Source organism: Diabrotica undecimpunctata, chromosome 2 (genome assembly GCF_040954645.1).
Source record: "Diabrotica undecimpunctata isolate CICGRU chromosome 2, icDiaUnde3, whole genome shotgun sequence".
Lineage (NCBI taxonomy): Eukaryota > Metazoa > Arthropoda > Insecta > Coleoptera > Chrysomelidae > Diabrotica > Diabrotica undecimpunctata.
In genome coordinates this window covers 129,023,103-129,048,771 of record NC_092804.1, presented here as the reverse complement: position 1 = coordinate 129,048,771, position 25,669 = coordinate 129,023,103, and the positions used below count along the sequence as shown (strand labels likewise).

At 32.2% G+C, this 25,669-nt stretch overlaps 1 protein-coding gene across 5 annotated transcripts in view; it reads left to right on the top strand.

Moving 5' to 3' along the window:
- Positions 1-25,669, top strand: part of CrebB (Cyclic-AMP response element binding protein B) — a 107,041-nt gene that overhangs the window by 18,230 nt on the left and 63,142 nt on the right. For 4 of the 5 annotated variants that reach the window (XM_072523444.1, XM_072523442.1, XM_072523443.1 and 1 more), the window contains exon 2: positions 20,760-20,942. In XM_072523444.1, the coding sequence (XP_072379545.1) occupies positions 20,778-20,942 (165 nt within the window). In that variant the 5' untranslated portion in view covers positions 20,760-20,777. The remainder of the gene's footprint in view (positions 1-20,759; positions 20,943-25,669) is intronic. The other variant, XM_072523445.1, reaches the window with a different exon arrangement.

Genomic DNA, 25,669 nt, shown 5'->3' with positions numbered 1-25,669 from the left:
TGAATATATATCTACCGAACTGGATACGTAGCAGCTGATCAATGCGATGGAGGAGAGAAACAGTTAGGATTATTAATCTGATAATTTACGGTGAAAATGAGTCAATTCGATCAGATTTGACTTATACGGTTAATGAAAACAAAAAAGGCAGTTCCTGTAGACCATTGAAGGTGTATACACATCAGGATTTCGTTAAGAATGTACAAAAAGTGAAGAAAAAATTGTCTGAGTTGAAAGTATAAGAGATTTGCCATTAGTTCTAAAAATTGGTGCGATAAGAAGACACTCCTTAAAATAAATAATTCTAGGCCACGGCCTATAAACCCGAAAACAATGTAAAATTAGGTTTCCTCTTCTATACGAAACAATATCAATTATCTTACCAGCAGCTCTATTTAAAAATTTTAAAAAGAGTCTACTTGTGTTACTACTTGTGCGATCGAACGAACCGAAATAAAAAACTTTTTTAAAAGCTCCAAATTTGTATTTGTTATTTTCAATACATTTTAATGTATCCTATCTCAAAATCATACAAACAAGCTGAATTTTGCTGAGAATGTTAATTTTGGGATCCCAAAAAAGACGCAAAAAAGTTTATGGGCTTCACCGTAAAAACCCCCTCGAGGAGGAGGCACGGAAAACATCGATTTATTAAGAATCTGTACGCCGTAGAAAAATATATTTCAAACAAGAAATGTAGGTTAGATAAGTTTGAACAAAAATGTTTATCAGTTTTTCTGTAGAATGCACCGTTCTCTTAGAAACAACGCTTTAAGCGACCAGCGATTTTGAATGTCAGTTACGCGCGCGAAATCATTTTTTTAAATAAAATTTGTGTCAACTCTGCAGTCAAAATTCTATATTTTTTGGTCAGAGTGTTCTATCGACAAAAATCAAAATGCATTTTAAAGATGAAGAGTGCAACTTTCGTATGCAATTTTACATTTTGACGCAAAAGAAACCATCTCAGCTACTATAAAGCTGTTAAATAAATGTTGCGCATTTTTTGCCATTTTTTACGAGTCTCATGAGATCAATAAAAATAATCACTACAATTGACCGGTCACTATGGAATTTACATTGTTAGAGCCTAATCTTCAAAACCTAAGGCATGAAATTTCGGTTTTGAGTTTTGGCAACAAATATACCTAAAAAACGCTGAATTTAAACTTTCCATTGCAAACGATCTGAAATGTTTAAAACTGATTCTTTTCAATTACACAAGTACGTTTTTCAAAACTACACAACTTCAGCTACAAATTCCATTCAATGCCGTCTTCTCGGAAGTACAGTATAGCCCAAAATAAACAGTACTGAACTTGTAATTATTTTATCGTTTTAAAAAATACATATTATTGACACTTTATAATATGTATTATAAAGTGTAAGTTGCAGGATAGGGGAAGTCATTAAATCGTGAAATGATTTTTTTGGAAAATGTTTGGAAAATGTCCCTGAAGAAATTGACGAACTGCAACAGCAGTGTGGCAAGTTGCCCCATCCTGCTGAAAAAATTGGTCTCGAAATGCCAAATTACGTGCACGACAAAGTTGACGTAGATTAATGACAAAGCGTGTTAAAATTTGTATGTACCTATGTTGATTAAGTGTGACTTGCCTATCATTTTCTTTGATAAAGTATGGACCAATGATTCCGTGTCCCAGAACTGCACACCAGACACTCACATTTGCGCTATGTAAAGGAACTTCTTGAACTTCATCTGGTCTGGCAAAGCCCAGAAATCGATTTGTGCGAGGATTTACATTGCCCGACAAATGAAAATGTGCTTCATCTGAAAACCATACATTTTTCAAAAATTCAGGATTTTCATACTGTAATGTAAGAATTCTGGCACAATATTCCACTCTACTGTGATAATCCCTGGGATGTAATCGTTGGTTGATGTACGTGAATCACATACGAAAATCGCAAGATTCGCTCAAAAACACGTTCATGGTTATCGTTGTTGTTAACTGTCCTGGGACGCCCTGTTTCCTTTTCGTTGGTACAATACATTACCCGTATTTCTAAACTTTTCAACAGCCTTCAAAATTACAGCATTACTTGGAAAAAACCGTTATGTGAATTGATCACACACATATTGCAGACTTATAAGTCGGCCGATTCCGTACGAGCGAAAATAATGCTCCACAAGAAACACTTTCTCCTCTGAACTTAACACCATTTTTAACAATTAGGTCTTAATAATTCATTGTTTAAGGATTACTTGACAGGTCTATACTAGTTAATTTGAATATGACAGCGCGCACAAAGATACATCTATGTTTCAGTTTCAGTACTGTTTATTTTGGGCAATACTGTATTTCCCGTGAGGTGAGACCGTTTGTAATGTAAAAGTTCAGCGTTTTTAAGCTTATTTCAAATGCCTTATATTTTTTGCCAAAACTCGAAATCGAAAATTCATGTTATAGCTTTTGAAGATTAAGCTCCAATAATGTAAATTCCACAGCGATCGGTCAATGGAGTGATAAGATTTATTGATCTCATCGTAAATCGTAAAAAATGACAAAAATAGGACACTCTGAGCAAAAGATATCGATCAAAGTTTTACCGTCGAGTTGACAAGTTTTATTGAAAAAATTGATTTCGTGCGTGTAATTGACATTAAAAATCGCCGGTCTCTTCAAGCGTTGATTTTGAGAGAACGGTTAATTCTACACAAAAAGTGCTACTAAATTTTTGTGTTTAAAATTATCTCAGTTACATTTATTGTTTGAAAGATTTTTTAAGCCGTATAGATTCTTGGTAAATCGATATTTTCAGTCGCTCCCTCCTTGGCTAGGAGCAGCTTTGCGTTTGTTTCTTTTTTGGGGTCCCAAAATTAACATTCTCAGCAAAATTCAGCTTGTCAGTGTTGTTTTTAGAGATCAAATCTGACGACTGGATTATCAGTAAAGAATACAAAATTAAAAAAATTAAGGGAATTATTGTAATTCGTTAATAGACAAGGCGGAAAGCTCGGGTTCGTTCGGAATAATATTCCCATGAGATTTTTTTATATAATCACTTTCATGAGATACTCCAAAATAAGGTTCAAGAGGTCGCCTAGGCGAACAGTTGTTCAAATTATTTTTAAACAAATTTTAACAATAAAATTTTTCACCTGGACAATTTTTTTTTAATTATTTGGATCGTTCTGAACAAAATAAGTCTTTTGTAGTTTTTCTGCAAACTTGATCGTTTTCGAGTTGTAAATAATGTAAAACTGAGAAAAACGTAAAATTACGATTTTCAAGGCTCAAAAACACAAGTAAAGACACTATTTTTGAATTCACCAAGGACCTAAATTCAAGTTCGAACCTTGGTCTATTATTTCCTGATAAGTATTTTGGGCCTTTTTTATTTTAAAACATTGTTTTTTAATTGTTAATAAAGAGTTTATGACAGGACCGGGGCTTGGGCTGCGGCATGTATACGAGAAAGAAACAAGATTTAGGCCACAAATTTTTGCTGGTTTAAATTCTCATTGTACAAATGAGTGCCCGCTCTGCCATACCCGCTTTACTCTCAATTAAAAAACAATAGTTTAATAGTTTTTTATGCACCAAGCGTGTTATTAAGATGATTACCCCCGAAAAACAACATAATTCAGCCAGAAGGCCTCCGGCCTAAGTTATGAATGTTGCTCGTTGGGCGTAATCATCCGGTAACACCAGTGGTACATAAAGATTTTATTTTACTGCACCTACATATATGCATATTTTGTATGCACCACTGGTGTTACCGGATGATTACGACCATCGAGCAACATTCATCCCTCTGGCCAGAGGCCCTCTGGCTGGATTATGTTGCTTTCCGGGCGTAATCATCTTAATAACACTTTTGGTGCATAAATGACTATTGAACCATTATTTTTAATTGATAATAAAGCGCGTATGGCAGGGCGGGCGCTCATTTGTACAATGAGAATTTAAACCAGCAAAAATTTGTGCTTTAGATCTTGTTTCTCTCTCTTAAACACGCCGCAGCCAGAGCGCCTGTCCTGTCATAAGCGCTTCATTAACGATTAAAAAACAATGTTTTAAAATGAAGCATGCCCAAAATACTTATCAGGAAATGATAGAACAAGGTTTGAACTTGAATTTAGGTCCTTGTTGAATTAAAAAATAATGTTTTTTACTCGTGTTTTTAAGTCTTAAAAATCATAATCTTGCGTTTTTCTCAGTTTTAAATTATTTATAACTCGAAAACGATCAAGTTTACAGAAAAACTAGAAGATCACTATTTTGTTCAAAATGGTCCAACAATTAGAAAAATATGTTATGTCCTGACCGAAAAAATTGATTGTTACAATTTGTTTAAAAAACATTGTTTAAAAAATTTGACAACTTTTCGCCTGTGCCCCACCTCTTGATCCTTATTTTGAGGTATCTTATGAAAGGGCCCTTATTATGCAAAAAAATCTCACGGGAATATTTTTCCGAACGAACCCATCGCCTTGTCTGTAAGTGAAATATAATGAGTATGGTATCAAAGAAATTATGGTTTATGGATTATGTAGGTATTATAGTAAAATATTTTGTTCTATCACAAATTAAGAAATTGAAATAAACTTAAATATACAATATTTATGTCAGTAAGATAATGTTTCGCATGTATTTACTGTAAACTCTTATTAAAAATGGTTATTAACCACGAAATACTTCGGTAATTATTAGTTCAGTTCGCAATAATTGCACATTTTAAACCATTAAAATATATGTATACCTATTTAACTATTATCATTTTATTCAATGCTCTGAATGATTACTAATGACTTAACTTTTTTAACACATTTGACAATTATCCACATTTAAATAAATTGTACATATTATAAACTGCAAAATTTGACGCTTCGGCCTCCACATCGAAAGCCATTATTTTGATAATTTTTCGACTGTTCTAACAACCATTCAAATTTCGTCATTTTGTGTCATGTGGAACAATTTCACCCAATCATGTCAACATTAGACTGATAATTGCATTCAGTGCAATTTTCAATCCCTATGACAACACGATAGGGTTTGACAACTTCATCCAAATAAATTTCAAAATGTCACGTTTCGGCAATGAGAATAATCAAAGTATAAATGCGCTAATCAAAGAAAAAATTCACTAACTGTACTTTTAATAAATAAATGTTTCGTTATGTTGAGTTATGATTTTTTTTTTTTCGAAAAATTATCCGCCGAATATCCCTCGGACATTGATGAATGCCTCATAATTTCATGACAAATTTCTCAAGCTCGTTGCTACCAAGAAACCAAATTACCAAGGAACGAGCTTTCGATTGTCCTGAAATTATCTCGTCTGTTATCAATGTCCTAGGGATATTACTACTGAAAACAGCTCCCGATCTGGTGGTCTAAACGAAAAACAAAGTATATTTATAATTTTAATTTATATATTTTTTAAATTTTAATAAATCAGTTAATCATGTGGCAGTAGTGTCACGTTTGACCAAACCATGACACACGTCGAACTTAACATTCAAAAGTTATAGCCAGCATAGAGCAAAAATTCACAACTCTCCCTGTGTATTATTAAACAATAAGAGCAGACACTGTTTTAATGGTCATTTGCTATTTTTCATAGGACCCTCCATAAGAGGTAGAAGTACGTAAAGTTCCCCATGACTCACCCTATATATATATATATATATATATATATATATATATATATATATATATATATATATATATATATATATGAGGGGTGTAAAATCAAAGGCGGCAATCTCCACTTTTTCTTGTTTTGAGTTAGGGACGCCATCTGTTGAGTTTTTTTATTACCTGTTGGGTAAAACTATTTATAAGAACCAAAAGCGGTGTTATCTTTATACAAATCGCAGTGAAAAATTCGTGTTGGGATCAAAACTGGCAATCTCCATAGCTGAGTGCGTACCAAACATGGCAATCTCCGCTTCGGCCAATAAGAACCACGTAGCGCTTGCGCGTGATCAACACATGGTTAGATTTGCCGTAATATCGTGCTCGTGATATTATAGTTTGTTTTAGTTTTGGGAGACGTTACATTGTTTTTGTGCTTTTCCTAAACTATATTGTGTCTAGGAAATTAGTTTTACATACAAAAAAAGTAATCATTTTTTATCATGGAAGTTAATGCATCTCCTGTTACACCAACAAAGGCACGGAAGCGGATAAGACAACCTGAAAAATGGAAGAAAAATGTTGCAAAACGTCTAAGGTGAGTACTTTTGTGAATGTTATGATTCCATTTCCAAGCTGTTGTGAATTTTGTTTTTTTTTTTATTTTTCTTAAAAATTTGTTAAGATTTGAACCCACTTCAGTACTTATATTCATAACTATTTTTTGTTGTAGATATTCTGCGAAGAATATGCCAGAATACCCAACATGTGGGCACAATTCAAAAACATATAAGTGCTGCTTGCTGAAAATGAACGATATACAGAAATTTCATAGCATATTCTATGAGACCAAAGATAAGACGACTCAAGATGCCTTTATTTTGAAATACTGCACTGTGAATCGTACTGTCCGGCGTCGACCGAAAAATGAAAAGCGTTCTCCAAAGAAGCACCAGGTAAAATGTTTCATCCGTAATTTTTTATCCAAGGAGAAAATTCCAGTGTGCCAATCAGCTTTTTTGAACGTGCTAGGGATAACAAAACACAGGCTGTCCTACGTGACAAAACGATTTACTGAAACAGGCCAAATACCGATTGAACGCAGAGGTGGTGATCGAAAATCTGCGAAATATCAGGACAAGCTGGAAGGAGTGCAAAAGTTTATAAACCAATTAAAATGTACTGAATCCCACTATTGCCGTTCAGTGACGAAAAGAATGTACCTTCCATCTGAACTCAGCATCTCCAAATTGTATTCAATGTACACTGCTCAGACAATTCCATCGGAGACTGTAAAGTATTTTCGCTATATATTTAACAGAAAATACAATTTGAGCTTTAAAACCCCAAGAACAGACGTTTGTTCAAAGTGTCTAGAGCTAAGTGAACGCATTAAATACGAAAAAAATGAGCAATCTAAAATTAAACTCATGACTGAAAAACGGCTTCACAAACTTCGAGCCAAAGCATTTTTCCAATTTCTTCAAGAAAGCAGAGAAGAACTAGTTACTTTGTCGTTTGACTGCCAAAAAAATTTGGTCCTCCCCAAAGTTCCTGATCAGAGTGCTTATTATTCGAGGCAGCTTTATTTTTATAACTTTACTGTTGTTGAAGGTTCTTCAAAGTCTCCACTTTCAAAGGAAAATGTATTTTCATACTGTTGGACTGAGGACATGTTTGGCAAAGGATCAAATGAAATTTTCTCTGCAGTCTTTCATCGACTTAATAACATTGATTTTGGCAACATGTCAAATATGGTACGATTGGTCGCCGATGGATGCAGTGGTCAAAATAAAAACTCGATCATGATTGGTATGTGCTGCAAATGGCTAGCCGAGAGCGCGCCACCAAATGTTAAATTACTTGAGTTAGTTTTTCCTGTAGTTGGCCACTCTTTCTTACCATCTGATAGAGTTTTCGGTCAAATTGAGAAGAATTTACGAAAAAGAGAAGTAATAACGGCACCTAACGAATACAAGGAAATTATTTCCCAATCTTCTACTATCGTTGATATGAAGCAAAGCTGTGTTTATGATTGGAAGTCTGCTGTTCAGGAGGTTCTTAAACCAGTAGGGGCATGGGGTTTTCAATTTAAAAACTGTAAAAGGTACATTTTAAAACGATGTAGGACAGGAAATGTTTTAATACGAGGTGAACTTTATTACAAAAATGATTTCGGAACTTTTGTCAGTATTGCACGAAAAGGCAAACAGATTAGCATGATCAATCCAGAAAAAGTTATCTCCGATGCTCACAAAGTAAATAATTTAAAACTGCGGGATGTGCGAAATCTTTTGACCAAACATTTTGGTTTAGACTGGACCCAACTTGATCAGCTTAACTATTATAAAGAGCTTTTTCAACGTTATGAACAAGAAGGAAACGAGAACCTGGAGAATCCTGTTTCAGAGTTAGAGTCTGTCGAAACCTGTGAATATATACCTGAACTTCCGGATATTTTAGTTTAAGTGATATGCATATAAATTACTTTTACATATTGTATTATTTTTCAATATCAAATTATATTTTTATTATCTAACTCGCACAATGACGTTTTATTAGTTTCAAAACTGGCAATATCCTTATAGATCATTTTCATATCCGTCAATCTCCAAGCATTGCAAACAGAACCGGCAATCTCCAAACTAAAATATTAAAAAAAAAAGGAAAATAAATAATTTTTTAAGCGCCTATTTGTGTACATCCGACTACAAACCAAATTTTATATGATTCATCATCAGTTTTATTGTTTTAATTTAAGTTTGTTAGTTTCTACAGTTTTTCGCGGTTTCCCAAAATTATGGAAATGGGAGATTGCCGACTTTGATTTTACACCCCTCATTTATAATTTTAATTTATATATTTTTTAAATTTTAATAAATCAGTTAATCATGTGGCAGTAGTGTCACGTTTGACCAAACCATGACACACGTCGAACTTAACATTCAAAAGTTATAGCCAGCATAGAGCAAAAATTCACAACTCTACCTGTGTATTATTAAACAATAAGAGCAGACACTGTTTTAATGGTCATTTGCTATTTTTCATAGGACCCTCCATAAGAGGTAGAAGTACGTAAAGTTCCCCATGACTCACCCTATATATATATATATATATATATATATATATATATATATATATACACTCGCGATCATAAAATACGGGTCACCTTGAATATCACCGATATTTCATTTTTAACAAGCTTTATCGTAAATAATAATGACACAAATACAAACTAATGCATGTTTCTGGGAATTGTTGTCTGCTTAGCGGTTTCCTTTGCAACAAAGAATTTCAATAGTGCCAATTTCGCGGAAAAGCGCCCACTTCCCAAAATGAACGGTACCTGTAACTGCCGCTTGTTTTAAATGTCTCATTTGTGCTTCGACTTTCTGTTCAAACGCAACGAACAAACATTTATTATTGCCACCATTAGTGTTTATTAGTGTTTATTATTGTTTATTTTTTGCCAAAAATACTCTTGACTGTTGATGAAACGGCACAAATTGTTGCGCTTGTGAAAGACGGTCACACTCAACGGCAAGTCGCAATAACTGTTGGCGTAAGCCTTTCTACGGTTCAACGAGTGCTTCAACGCTTTCAGGAGAAGAGTTTGTTGTCCAGATGACCTGGCTCTGGACGAAGAAGAATGACCACGGTACGAGATGACCGTTTTCTTGTGTTTCAGGCTTTACGAAACCGGACCTCAACTAAGATTATGCATCGAAATCGTCTACAGGAAGTACGAAATCGCAATATTTGCGTTGCAACAGTCAGGAGAAGATTTCGTTCTTTTGGACTATCTTCTCGGGCAATAGCTACAGGACCGACACTTTGCCTGGCGCATCGAGTTGCACGACTAGCTTTTGCTCGACAATACGCGCATTGGGAATTAACGATTGGAGCAAAGAGTTATTCTCAGATGAATCCCGTTTCTGAGTAACTGGATCCGATGGACGTGTAAGAGTTTGGAGGAGAACCGGTGAATGATTTTCACAAGCTTGCATTGCTCCAAGAATGCCATTTGGTGGAGGCTCGGTCATGGCGTGGGGAGGTGTATCTTCCGACTTCCGCACAGAATTATCCTTCATCGAACATGGGTCCTTAACTGCACGAAGGGACATTACGGAGATTCTGGAAGAACATGTTATGCACACCATGGCAAGGCTTGGAGAAAACGTCGTTTTTATGCAGAACAACGCGCGAACGCACGTTGCCATGATCAGTATGCAATACTTGGACGACGTTGGAATTACGAGGTTACCCTGGCCAGCTAGGTCTCCGGACCTGAATCCCATCGAACATATCTGGGACGATTTGAAAAAACGCATTCAACCCCTAACATCTCCTCCTAACAACGGACAGGACCTTAAGGATCTATTAGTGAGAGAGTGGAATAACATACCACAACATGGGTTGTGGAGAAAAATTGAGAGTATGCCCCGTCGTCTGCAAGAGGTCATTAGAGCAAGTGGAGGCAATACACGATATTAGTCATTGAAATTTCACTGACATTTTACCACGTTCTGTATTTTCCATTTTTTTCGCATGCCTGTTTTATCAAAAATTTGGTTTGTTTTCTGCTTTTTCAATAAAAACAATAAAAAACCGTTCTTTTTTTCTTTCAGAACAAACATTGATGACAAATAAAAAATACGTAAGCCTAAAAAAAAGGTTATTACTGCACCAGAGGCAAAAATATTCCAGAAACTTGAAATTTTCAAGGTGACCCGGATTTTATGATCGCGAGTGTATATATATATATATATATATATATATATATATATATATATATATATATATATACAGGGATGAATGCCTTAAGAACCGGCAAAATAATCGATATTAACCTATAATTTACTTAACATTACATTAGAATTATCGAAAATTTCCCACCTTTAGACGTTAGCTTATGAGCTGGTTGACTTCAGTCATAGTAATACGTATCACGTAATGTAAGTAAAACAGTTTAAGTAGGAGTATTTTTTTATCCAAAATTAAAATATTGATCAATAATAAACTATGATTTGAGATGTCGCATACACTCTTCTCAATACAGAATTATCATAGTTTGTTATTCTGTATTCGTCAACACAGAATTAATTATCAAATTACTACTAATTAAACTGTTTACTTACATTTGCTTTATTGCCTTCAATTAGTTTTTACTTTATGCGAAATTTAAAAAATGTAAATGTTAGACGTCATACTTGTAATATTATGACTGAGTCAACTAAATAGCTCATAAGCTAACGTCTAAAGGTGGGAAACTATCGATAGTCCTAATGTAATTTAATGTAAATTAGAGGTTTCTATCGATAATTTCCCACCTCTACTACTTTCATCTCTTTTTATTTCACAACGTATTATGTTTTTTATCTTTTGCTTTATTTTGCCGGTTCTTAAGGCACTCGTCAATATATATATATATATATATATATATATATATATATATATATATATATATATATATATATATATATATGTATATGTATATGTATATATATATATATATATCTATATATATATATATCTATATATATATATATATATATATATATATATATATATATATATACACGAGCCTCTTCCCATATCAGTTGTCCCGTTAGATTATTATATATATAAAGAAAGAATATTAGATATATAAGAAAATTATATATATATATATATATATATATATATATATATATATATATATATATATATATATATATATATACACGAACCTCTTCCCATATCAGTTGGCCCGTTAAATTAATAAGAAAATTAAATTTTAGAGTACAAAAATAAAAGCGCAGCGTAAATTTTAGTATAACGTAATGAAAACTATTGATTAAAAAAAATATAATAAATTTAAAAAATCACATAGAATATGTAATATTAACAAAAAAAAAATGTGAAAGTTTACCACTGAGTTGTTACATCCCCTTTATTTTTAATGACATCCACAATTCTTCGAGGCAAAGTTTTTACCAAGTTCTGGCAAAATTCTAATGTAAACGAATCCCATATTTTTCCTTCAATTCGTTGACCGACCTGGCAGGATATTTTCTGAAAGCTTTTTTCATTTCGCGCCACAAAGTCTTTATCGGGGACAAGTCGGGACTGTTAGAAACCCATTCCAGAAGTGGTATGCCATGGTCTTCAATCCATTTTAAACTCTTTTTTGAGTTATGACAACCTGCACCATCCTGTTGGAAGACGAAATCTTCCGCTGATGTTATACAGTGTTCCATAATTTGTAAGATTCTTCTAAAATATTCAAATATTTGTCCGTGTTTACAATCCCATCGATAAAATGTAACTTTCCCACACCTTTAGACGACATGCTGCCCCAGATCATGACAGATGCAGGAAATTTGACTTTTCTCTTTAGACAGTCGGGAAGGAACGCTTCATTTTTCCTGCGAATGACGCGACTCCTACATCGCGTACGCGATGCCTAACATGCCGGAACCTCCAGTCCATGGTTTCAATTCGTTTCTTCTTTATCTTATTTTTGTCCATTTTCATCTTTCGACGGATCCATTTATTTGTTTTTGTTATCTCGTATAGTTATAGTTCTTCTATATGCCCTTTTAAGCTTCGTCAAGTTACTTTGAGTTCATGAATATCTTTTTATGTATCCAAGTTAACACGTAGATGGGATTACGTGTTATTTTAAATATGCTAATTTTAGTATTAATCCGGTATTGTTTGCGTTTGTTACTTAGGATGTGGTTTAATTTCAATGAAATAATAATATAACCTGTGAGTAAATTTAATTTAATGAACTCTTTTATTCCTTTTTGTGTGAGTGTTAAAGTTTTTACTCCATAATATCAGAAATGGCATTACGCGTTGTGTAAGTACTTTGCATTTCATATTGAATGTTTAGTTGTTTGTTTTTAATTCGTAGATATCCATGCTAGTCGAATGCTTATGTTATAATTTGCATTTTGTATTTCATTGTCCGTCCTTATTGTCAGTATTAACATATATTTTTCATCTTTTGACAGCCTCAACAATGCGTAGCGTTATTTTTGTTTCGCTGTGTTCATTATTAGTCTTTTGATTTTTCTGCTTTTTCCCCTTTCTTTTCCTTTAGTATCTCTTTCAATTCAGTGAGATTATTTGCAATTAAAACGATATCATCAGCATATTTAAGATTTGTTAGCTTCGTTCGATTTCAATGCTTTGTTCTTTTCGTTGTAATTTGTATTGCGATTAAGCCACATTTACTTTAAAATAAGTTTGTTTGACGTTTCGATTTCCACTTCGAAAACTCTTCTAATAATTTAATTTTATCTGACTCATTCATATTGACAATTCAGACAATATTGACTTTTGATATATTATACATTTGAAGTAGATTACTTTAAAATGATATTGTCAATTTTTTTGAGTTGCGTTCCTGGGACGACTTTATTGGAAGATAGTTCATTCCATTATGGTATATCTTCCATTAATATTTAAGTCCTCGGCAGTTCTGCCATATATCTTTCCGCCAACAACCTATAAACCTTTCATTTGGCACGAGTATACCCAGCGATCTTTTATCGACGGTAAATCGAATCTTCTAATAACAGTAAGTTGTACGGAAGCTGTCTTACTGTGCTAATCTGTAGGACCTTGATTGGGGCTAAAAGTTTATCTGTAGGACCTTGATTGGGGTCAGTTAGACCTATTTGGGACGGACAAAACAGAATCCGCAACGGGGCAGTCCAATTTTCCCATTTTTTTATCCAATTTTAAACAGTTTTCTCGCAGCAGTTCATCTTCCGACTTGTTGTTTCCAATTTGTTTCTTAATATTTCTATTATAGACCAGGGAAATAAGCAAAAAAAAGTACCCTGTTTGTGACAATGAACCGGCCAGGAAAACGACAGTTGTTTTGAGTAGTATGGACCTCTGTAACAAAAATCTATAGATATGTTTCCTGCAGTCGATTTTTTGGACTTAATTAATTATTAACAAATGAAAATAAACAGACTTTTTTTAAAATGAACTTATAACCCTTATATTACACACAATGTTGGTCTTGTGGTGCTTAAAATAAAATCAAAATTTCATGTCGATCGGTCTAAGAGTTAAAAGTTATTTAATTTGTTTATCCCAAATTAAATAACTTTGCAACAATATAAGTCAGAAAATAAATAGGTATATTAAATATACGGAGAGATTCTAAAAGAAGAAGATTTATTCTATTAATATTATTAAAAAAAAAATAAGGAAAAATAATTTTAAATATTGCAAAATAATGTGGCAAAAAGATGTAAATTTTATTTCATTGGTATTATGAACTTTCGAATAGCAGTTATTAGAAGAAATAGAACTTTTGCAGGAATTTCCAAAGGGGATGGAAAAACTAAATAAACAATTAAAATTTTAAGTGTCGTTTAAATTTGTAATTGACAACAGTTTAAATTTTCTTTAATTGATAATAGATCGAGTTAGTAGATATATAATACTAGCACCTAGCTAATAACACTAGCACCTTTTTCATGCTATTAGTTATAACATTTCCAACTTTTATTTGCTCGATACACCCTAGTGCAAATGTCTTCGAGGCCAATCGTTTTCTTTGAAATGTACAATCTAAAAAGAACTAATTTCTAAAGATTTTGGTTCTAAAGATTCAAACCTAAGAAATTTAGACTTACTTTTAGTAAAAGTTTTACAATTCATTATATTATTCAGTTTCTATATAAACCTTGTTTACCTTGTTGCTTTTTTTGTTTACCATACATTCTCAATATACAGGGTGAGTCATGAGGAACTTTACATACTTCTACCATATGTAGAGTCCCTCAGGGAGCATATCATGTGGCCACTAAAAAATGTCAACTCCTCTTCTTTATTAATTAACAGGGTGATTTGTGTAATTGACCATTTATTTCATTTTATTGTAGTGTTTATACGGCTCATTTGATTTTTTTAATTTTTGCATGATACAGTACACTACTATCAAGCATTCGACTGGTATTAGCTAAACTAAAAAATTCCAGGACTGGCTTTGGAAAAATTAATTTAGGGATTCGTATTAAATATTACACCCTGTATATATTTTTTTTAAAATGCAATAAGTGATTTTCAAACTACATAAATAGCCAATGAAAACGACATATGCGACAATGTTGTCGCACTTTTATTAAATTTTTAGTGAACGATCAAATCTTACCAAAAATAGAACAACCATAATGAAGTATCAAATTATAAGGTATTAATTTAAACAAATGTTATAAATTTCAAACATTTTAATTAAAATGAGTTCCTACAACATAATCTAATACGTAGAAAATTAACATCTTTACTGTCACTTTGTATTATCTCTACGATAGAATCAATTGTTTTTCAATTTTAAATTTTTACTCATAGATCGTATTGGGGCATTATTTTCGATAAATAATAAATTAAATTGATTAAAAAGTCAAACCTCTTGTATGTGTTAGTTTTTGTTGATTGTAAATGATTAAAATTTTATGTCAAATAATAATACATTGCATCAACTGTACTAAATAAAAATAAATCTAAAAAAGTTTAAAATGAAGGTTGGCGTTGACCGTTTGACGTTTCTTGATATTTTATACCCATTGTCATTATTGTCATTATCAATTGTTATTTATGTGTACAAGAATACATATTTCTTCTGTCATATCTACGTTAAGTACATTGTGTTAGTTTTGGTAGAGCTTTTGTTACTTTCGTTTAAAATGCCACATCAGTTTTCGACCACAGAATATGCAGACATAATATTTGCTTATGGATTCTGTAATGGGAATGGTAGGGCTACTAGTAGAGAATATCGCAGGAGATTTCCTAATCGTCGAACTCCCAGTCATCCAACATTTGGGTCAGTTTTTAATTATTTGCGAGAAAATGGCACTTTTCCTAGTGGAACAACAGAGCGACATGTAGATGAAGCGCAGGAAGATGACATTATGGACGCCGTTACTATGAACCCTACAATAAGCACTAGACAAGTAAGTCGAGAACTCAATGTTACTCAATCAAAAGTAAGTAGAGTCTTACAAAAAAATAATCTATACCCATATCACATTCAAATGGTTCAGCGACTACATGCTGGAGATGAGATCGATAGGTTGGAATTTTGTAGATGGATTAACAATAATCGACCAACGCTATACAGGACACTATTTACAGATGAAGCCCAATTTACCAGAGACGGGATAAATAATTCACGAAATTCACATGTGTGGGCAGAAGAAAATCCCCATGCTATTCGAGAACGTCGTTCTCAGTTAAGGTTTTCGGTTAACGTGTGGATTGGTGTCATAAATAACCAATTAGTAGGTCCTCACTTTTTTGATCGTCCTTTAACAGGGCAGGTCTATTTGAACTTTCTACAAAATATTTTGCCGAATTTGCTTGCCAACGCGAACGTTGCTATCCGAGGGATGTATTTTCAGCATGATGGGGCACCCCCACACTTTTTACTGGCAGTGAGACAACATCTCAATAATGTTTATGGCAACAGGTGGATAGGACCTGCAGGTCCTATTTCGTGGCCTTCAAGATCCCCTGATTTCAATCCCGTTGATTACCATATTTGGGGACGATTGAAGCAACTAGTTTACGCAGTGAATATTAATAACCGACAACAATTAATTGATAGAATTATACATTGTTGTAATACTATTAGCAACGATCCCCAGAGTATCCGTAATTCAATACGTCAATTAACAATTCGGCAACAAAAATGTGTACAGGCGGCAGGGTTCCATTTCGAAAATCTATTTTGAATTATTTTTATTTTGTTACCATTATTGTATCTTTTCCAGTTCTAATTTATGGGTTTATCATAACTATGTACATATTTTTAGTTTTTTTTTTAAATTGTTCTTCGTTATTGTTAGTAGTTACTGTTTTTTGTTGTGCAGTGACTCAGTTTATCATTTCAATTAAAATGTTTGAAATTTATAACATTTGTTTGATTTGATCGTTCACTAAAAATTTAATAAATGTGCGACAACATTGTCGCATATGTCGTTTTCATTGGCTATTTATGTAGTTTGAAAATCACTTATTGCATTTTAAAAAAAATATATACAGGGTGTAATATTTAATACGAATCCCTAAATTAATTTTTCCAAAGCCAGTCCTGGAATTTTTTAGTTTAGCTAATACCAGTCGAATGCTTGATAGTAGTGTACTGTATCATGCAAAAATTAAAAAAATCAAATGAGCCGTATAAACACTACAGTAAAATGAAATAAATGGTCAATTACACAAATCACCCTGTTAATTAATAAAGAAGAGGAGTTGACATTTTTTAGTGGCCACATGATATGCTCCCTGAGGGACTCTACATATGGTAGAAGTATGTAAAGTTCCTCATGACTCACCCTGTATAAGAGCGTTGGCGCAAAATTTCGGGTCAATGCTTTTTAAATGCAATCATTTTTTTCGAATCTTGAGAAAACTATTATTGAAAAGTATTTTTGAAAAATTTAAACGCAGAATGAAAGATTACGTTATTACCGAGGGCCGAAAGTCCCTTAGAATAAACAAAAAGTTTTTTTGAATGAGATATTTAATATTAAAAATCACACTAAATTTTCTCTTTTTTTTTCACCCCTGTAACTTATTAAAATAAACATTATAGAAGTTTTCAGGGACTTTCGGCCCTCAGTAATAATGTATTCTTGTATTCTGCGTTTAAATTTTTCAAAAATACTTATTAGTTTTTTTAGGATTCGAAAAAAATGAATGCATTTAAAAAGCATTTGCCCGAAATTTTGCGCCTACGCTCTATACAGTATGTAATCTTCGTATCAGTTGGAGAATTTGGGTTATTTCGATCAATTGAAAATACCTTTGTTTTATTTTTATTTTGACGTTACTAGATAAAATCAGAAATACCAATTTAAATAAAATTAATCACCTTATTTAATGAATGAGATAAACATATCCAATGTATTTACAGAAAATTAAAGACAAAGTATTAAGATAGGTAATGATCAAAATAATTTGGTTATAAACAAAAATATTTTTTTAGTTTTTGGTAAGTTAATCACTCTTAATAAAATTTAGGGAAATTTAAATTCATGTTTATATCATTCTTATGGTAATTTGATTCAAAGTACAAGAAACATTTTGATGTCAATAATAGTATAATATATAGTATTAAAACAAGCAAAAATTTAAGACAGTATAACAAATGTGACCTCTGTTATCCAAAATAGGTTTATTTATTTTTTGCTAAACAATGTTTTAATTTTAGAATTTTAATTTTTAAACGGAATGAAAATATTATCGGAATTTTTAGGACGTGTTCGAAATTTAAATGCAACCTCATGTTTAGATGCAGATAATGTCTGCCGCAGTTCAGAAGATGTCAGCATCAAATAATTAACTAAAACGGTCGATAAATCCCGATAACAGTGTATTTTTACAAAACACCGACAATTAAAGCCTAAACTTGATAATCGTATAATTCGTTGTTCTTATTAGTATTAATTAATATGTATCCAAGTTCTTACTATTTTGAAGTACTACTTGTCAAATATAGCTTGAGACTTGGCGGTTTTTCCATCTGCGTAGAAAACTATCAGTTGGTATAGTTATTGAAGTTTTTAGAATGTTAGCTTAATTTGCAAAGGAACTTCTTACATGGAAACAATTTTCTAAATTACGAATGTTCTGTAAAATGTAGTGTGGTAAGATTAAAGTCCACGAGGTTAGTCTTTTGTCTTCTAACTGCTATTTTCCATAGAAACCACGCTGTCATTGTCATTATCTTCTTGCATATGTATTATTAATTCATCTAGAATTAAATCTAGAACTGGTTTCTTTTCCATAAAATAACGGTCGAAAAAAATGGGGTCGTCGCAATATTTTTTCCACTCTCCTTAGGATAATTTGGATAAAAGTTCATCAAAATATTTATCAACATGTTGAAATTTTTTTTTTGTAATAGCTTTGGTTTGCTTGATCCATTCAGCCACGATAGATAATGCTGTTTGCTACAATATTACTTATAAGAATATTATGTATATATATATATATATATATATATATATATATATATATATATTTATATACACTTGCGAGCAAAAAAATCGTCTCAAAAGTAAAATAAGATATTTTTTGATTATGCTGTTTGGCAAGTCTCTATCCACATATATGTAGTTATAGGTAAAATTTTGTGAACAGAAGTAATTTTTATTGTAATGACACCAATATTTATAAAGTAAGTAACTAAAGAACATAACAAAGATAACTTAATATTTTATGTGAGAAAATATGCTATGTATGAGTCATTATGTAATGAATATAAAAGTAAATTGACATAAAAAATCAAAATTAATACTGAGTATTTCCTCCTCTGGGTTGTATTACACTTTTCATGCAATCTTCTAAGTAACTTTCTGACTGATTCCTGAGGAATCGCTTCTCACTCTTCATCTAATGCAGTTTTTACAAAATAATTAAAGTAAATAAACAACCAATTTTAAAATCTACCCTAGTTATTTTGAGTAAATAAATTTTTATTCATATGCTAAAATAAATTTATGAATTTATAATCGCTCTCCTTTACCAAATTTATCGTTAGTTAAATTTTATTTAAGAGCGTAGGAGCAAAATTTCGGGCCAATGCTTTTTAAATTCATTCATTTTTTTCGAATCCTGAGAAAACTAATAAATATTTTTGAAAAATTTAAACGCAGAATGAAAGATTATATTATTAGCATTATAAACATTATAGAAGTTTTCAGGGACTTTCGGCCCTCGGTAATAATGTAATATTTCATTCTGCGTTTAAATTTCTTTAAAAATACTTATTAGTTTTCTCAGGATTCTAAAAAAAATGAATGCATTTAAAAAGCATTGGCCTGAAATTTTGCGCCTACTCTCTAATAACTTTTTAATGTACATAAGTACCTACATTTTGAGAACGTCTTTGAAGCAAAGAAACATTAAATGTGGCTATTAAAATATTTCATAAAATAAATAGTATATACTTGTGTCACAAAAGATGGTAATATCCTTGTAGTTTTAAACACGAATTTTTTAACTGAAAAATTGATGGACATGAGATGTGTATTGGGCGAATATCTTAAAGCCATATATATACCCTTTCAGTGGTTTTAAAGGTTTGACTCCGCGTTGTATAATTTTGGTTTTGAGAAAAACCATTATTTGGACAACGTTTCAGTAAGATCGAACTCTCCATTGTCAAGTCAGGTAGTAAAGCTTCTTGCTGATGCTTGAAATATAACGACTCTCCTGGCGGTTAGGTATATAGAAGATCTTGGCGCGCATCTCTCGAACGGTTCTTGTCAGTGTTTCTTGTGATTAGCCCTGTACATAGATAGGTAGGAGGGGTCGTACAAGTCGGTCTTGTTGCCTAATTTATTTTTGTCTTTTTCTTCAATACTGTTATTAGAATCTTTTCTTTGGTTTAGATCGTTGCGATTTTTTTTTCTATTCTGAGACTACGTTTTTTCTCTCCTTCGATGGCAATTCGATGTTCTTTTCGTCTAACATGGTTTTTTCATTTGGTCTGTCCGATGTACGATTTGTCATAGTCCCCACGTGGAATCTCGTATACTCCTTGATTTTCTAATGATGTTTTTGTTTTTGCGGATGGTAAACTAGTTAAGATTTCTGTCAGTATTAAATATCTTTCATATTTTGTGTTTTCTTTGAACTCTCATAAAACATGAATGAATTGTTAGTTAATTTTGTAGTATGTTTCTGATGAAGTTGAAAAAGTAAATAACCAAAGAAATATCGAACTGATAAAATAAATGTAGATATTTGTATTTTACAGTCCCGATATTTCAACACGATTCTGTAGTGTTATAAAATATATATATATATATATATATATATATATATATATATATCTGTTACTTGTAAGAATATACATCAATATTTAATGCTTACTTTTTGTTACAATAAATTCTTAATGTTTAATTGGAATGAGGGTGGAGGGAGAAAAGTGTAGTTCCCGTGGGTTAAAATATAGAGCCACAATAATAAAATAATGACCGTAATTTACATGTACCGAATATTGACTAATAATTGAGATGTTTAATAATTTAAAAGTTGTAAAAATGAATGATAACTAATTATGAAATATTATTCTTAATTTGTTATTCTTAATATTTTTATAACTAATTCATATTATTGTATTGACAGGTATTTTGAAGTCAGGCCATGGACGCTATCGTGGAGGAGAAGTGTAAAGTGGATCCTCTAGCGACAACTCTCGACCAACAATCAGGAGTTCCTTCATCGGTAGGCGTCACTAATTCCCAGCCCCATCTGGTGACAGCAACTAACATTGTACAGCTGACCCTCCCTTCCCATACGCAAGCACAGGTAGGGGTTTGTTTACCCCTCCAGTGCCTTTTATTGCTTTTTCATTTTATGGACATCCATAGAATTTACTTGATCGAATATTTACATCAGTCCTTTTGGGCAGTCTAAAATATTGAAAAATATACAAATACACTACGATAATAACAATATGTTCATTGTATATTATTTATAATTATACCAGTTATTTTTAAAGTTGGGTTTCATCGTAATTTGGTCAATGAAAATGTTGTCCTATCTGAATTATTTGTTCCATTTTTATATAATTTATAAAATTCACTATAAATCGAGGTAATCTGTAAAACAATATGCAGAGTAATAAATATCATTAAGTATCCAAAACATATCAAAGGTGTATCAAAAAATTTAAAGTGAAACTTCCATACTATACATTATATCTAGTTTGTTTCTCCACTATTTAGGTAGTTACACCATTATAGATATTATAGCGTTCTACCAATAAAAGAGCGGTTCTAATTTATGTAAATATATTTATTTCTAAGTTTACAGTACGATAATATCTTAAAAACTCCTTAAACTAATATCAGCGCTGCTTATATATACAAGTTCTATATCATGTACTAGAACAATCTGGATTAGTCCACCTCTGTTTTCGCTTGTATTGATGCATCGATCTCTCACCCGGTCGATACATTCAGTAACACTCTCGAACAAACATCATCGTCTCGAGATGCAACCATTACATGGGGTACGTCGAAATAAGGTTATTTGTTACACTGCTCCGCTCTTAGATATGAGCTTCCTGATCAGCAACTCTATATATAGGTCCAGGATGGCGGAATCTACAGGACTCTCCAGCTCTGCATGAACCCCTCAAGAAGAAATAACAGTTTACTGACTTTGAAGAACACGATCTCTTCGGGTTAATGCAACAACAGTAAATCGTACGCCGGTTTCTCGGAAGATTACTTCAAGCATGCTTCTGACAATCTTCCAATCCAGATTTTCTAGTGCATGACCTATTGGGTAAGGCCAAGTACTTTTTCCAGTCCAGTGTTCGATCTGTTCTAGCTTTCTGACTGTTTTATTATTTTCTTTCAATATACGGCGAATGTGACCGTCGTCACCACAATTCCAACATATGGTCTCGCGTCTCTTCCGCATCGTGTTACGAACTACTTTTCGTACCACTTCTTCCAGGCGTTCATTGTTTGGTTCGTCGCCTTCTTCAATTGATGGCTCCGTGAAGTTTGACTAGCTGTGTCATGTTCCAAGGCAATAGCTAGCGCTTCATCTAGACCTTTCGGTCTTGCTAGACGTAAAGCTTTCTGTAATTCACTGTCTTTCAACCCATTGACGAAGGTATCTACAGCAATTTCTTCCACAATGTTGTCTGGTGCCTCTGGATAAGTTAACCGCACTATACGAGCAACATCTGCTTCAAACTCTTGCAAATTTTCACTTGCTTGTTGAATTCTACTTCTCAGTTGCGCTTAGTAGACTTGTTGTAGATAGGCATCTCCGTAACGTTTGTCTAGTCGAGTGAACAAAGTCTGGTAACATTTTTCTTGACCCTTAGGAATAGATCTTAGGATGTTCGCAGCATCGCCTCGTAAAGCAGCAGTTAAGGAAACAGCCTTTTCTTGTTTTGTCCAATGATTGGCTGTCGTAATAGCTTCAAATTGTCTAAAGTATATGGACCAAGAAGACTTCCAATCAAATGGTGGCAATTTGAATCTCACATGATGTGTCGTTTCGTCTCTCGGTGATTATACTTTTACTACAGGATCTAAAACTACTGCATTCACTGGTGGTAGCACTTTCGTATTAGTTATCATGCTCCCTAACTGTTTGATCCTCTCTTCTACCATATCGAATTTTCTAGAAACTTCTTCAAATTTCTCATTGTTCTGACTACATACCTCTTTAATTATTTGAGAAGTCTCGTCGAATCTTCTAGAAACATTTTCGAATTTCTCGTCATTTTTTCTAGAGTTTTCCCCAATCATTAGAGAAACATTTTCAAATTTCTCATCATTCTTTCTAGAAGTTTCTTCGATCATTTGAGAAACATTTTGAAATTTTCTCATCATTCTTTCTAGAAGTTTCTTCAATCATTTGAAAAACAATTTTTATTTTCGTTAAAACTGCTTCTTATGCTTATTGAAACTGGAATGTCTCCGGGTTATCTCCATTCTTGTTGAGAACATCCTTCATCGCGTTCTTCTAGTTGCTTTCGCAACTGTTTTACTGAAAGTTCTACCAGCAGCATCTTTGATCAGGCACACACGTATTTTACAAATGTTCTTTCTTACGAAAATCACTAACAAACTACGCGGATTTTCCCGACGAACAAAAGTTTTTAAAAGTTCAAAAGTCACTGCTGAATTTATTTTTAAATAAATAAATTAGCTCACACCGCAACACCAACTGTAGCGTTTTACCAATAAAACAAGCGGTTCTAATTTATCTAAATATATTTATAAGTTTGCTGCTGCTTATAAATATAAGTTATCATGTACTAGAGCAATCTGGAGTAGTCCACCTCTATTTTCACTTGTATTGACGCACCGATCTCTCGCCCGATCGATACATCGGGAACACTCTCGAACACACATCATCGTCTCGAGATGCAACCGTTACATGGGGTACGTCGAAATAAGCTCGTTCGTTACAATATATTGAAAAGATTATTTCATTATTATGAATAAAAGCTCATACTCTTAATGCAAAAAAGTGGTGTGCATTTGGGAATAAACGGAACAAATTAAATAAAGATGTTCATTTACTAGTATTGATCCTTTAGTCATGCTCTGGATCGTGAATAGCCTAGAGGTTTCATGGTTTAAATTTCGGCGTGCACCCTCAAAACATAACTTAGAATATGCGACTGGATCGGGTCGGCAGATGGATGAGTGGTACGGTAAGAGATCTTACTGCTGGTTGTCACTCATACCATTGACCCCTATCGAAAGGCGTTAGATAGTAGTAAACTGGAGACCGGATTAAATCAGAAATGTTTTGTACACGAACCGATCTATACAGCTATAACACATTTTTTTCCTGATATACTTAAAAAAATAAAATACATATTTTGATATGTCATTGATTTATTACACTGCGTAATTAATTTACAGACAAACAGAATTAGTAAGTTTTTATTGTTAGATTTTGAGTTAATTATAAACAGTACATTTAATTAATATATAAGTTATACAAAATTGAAGGAAATAGTAATAATGATAATAGTTCTACGACATAACAAATATAATTTTTTCAAAAAACATAACTAAAATATGCTTTTCTAATAGTTTTAATATCTGAGATGAATTATGGACATTATTCAATAAGGACAACCGCGATATATATATATATATATATATATATATATATATATATATATATATATATATATATATATATATATATAATATGTTAGATGTATATATTAAAATAATTGATCGTTTCTATTCGATTGGTGTTCATATTTTTATTAAAGCATGCTAATGGTAGAGGGGTCTAGATTTATAGTAGACTTATCGTATTTTGTTGCTATATCACTAGATTGAAAAATATTTAAAATTTGTAATCTCTTATGGAAACAGTATCATATTGAAAAAATATAATTAATTCAACTTTTTTTGCTTTAAAGTTAAACAGTGTTGTTTAACTTTAAACTTTACATTTTTGTTAAAAAGTACAGAGAGAAAAAAAAACATAATTCAGGGCCTGAGAATGAAAAGTCGGTAAAGACCAAATTCAAAATTTAACAACAGAGCAAAAAACTGTATGTTATCAAGAAACATTAAAATTTGTTGTCAGTATGTTTTAACTTTATATCATCATCACTGAATTAGTTAATGACAAGATAAGATAGCTATGTTGAAACATTTTTGGAAAAAAAAATGGAAATACCTACTTTTTATTCTAAAATATGTAAAAATAAATATTTTATAAATTTCTAGTATTTGGAAGTATATTGAAGGAAAGTATTTTTGATGGAAGGTTTATTTTTAATATGTAAAATAAGGTAATATATTTTATAATAAAAATGACTGACAAGTACGTCAGTTTTGTGATGAATTGGAAATCTATTTATATAAAATTGTTCTACTTCATGCCAATTTAATGTTTGCAATAAAACAGAATCTTTTAAAATATAAAGCATCTGTTTTTTGTGGAATATCGAAACTTTAACAGTAGACAAAATTTTTATTTTGTCACAGTATAGTTTTTGAATTTTGTTCTGAAAACCTTGACACGTAGGATTCGCAATCTTTTCTTTAAGTCTGATGAACCTTAGACCTCCATTATCCAGACAAATATATGTTTTTGCGCACAAACTTTTTTAATATAAATTAAAAACATATTGTTAAAAGCGAAAATTGGAAGGAGCTGCTCTTATTTTGTAAAAAGAAACCTAGTCGCAAAATTTTCGGTAGATTGTTTTAGGATTTGGTCACTAATATTAAAAGAAGAAATCGTCTTCTTTAGTCTTTTAGTCTTCTTCTTTAGCGTAAAAAATTTAACATAGTGTTTAAAGTTGTAAAAACATACAGGCAGTATGTTTCCATATACAGATTGAACGAATTTAAAACGGAACATACGAAATCAATGTATTTCGGCTCAACTCCGCTCTAGGTGGTTGGCCAACAAAAGGTTGTCAAATAATTATATTATAAAAATCCAATACTTCAGCGGGCTGCTGGATTCTGAATTCATTCAAGAACAAGTCAAAACTCCACCCAAATAGGTTGCCTAGAATCACT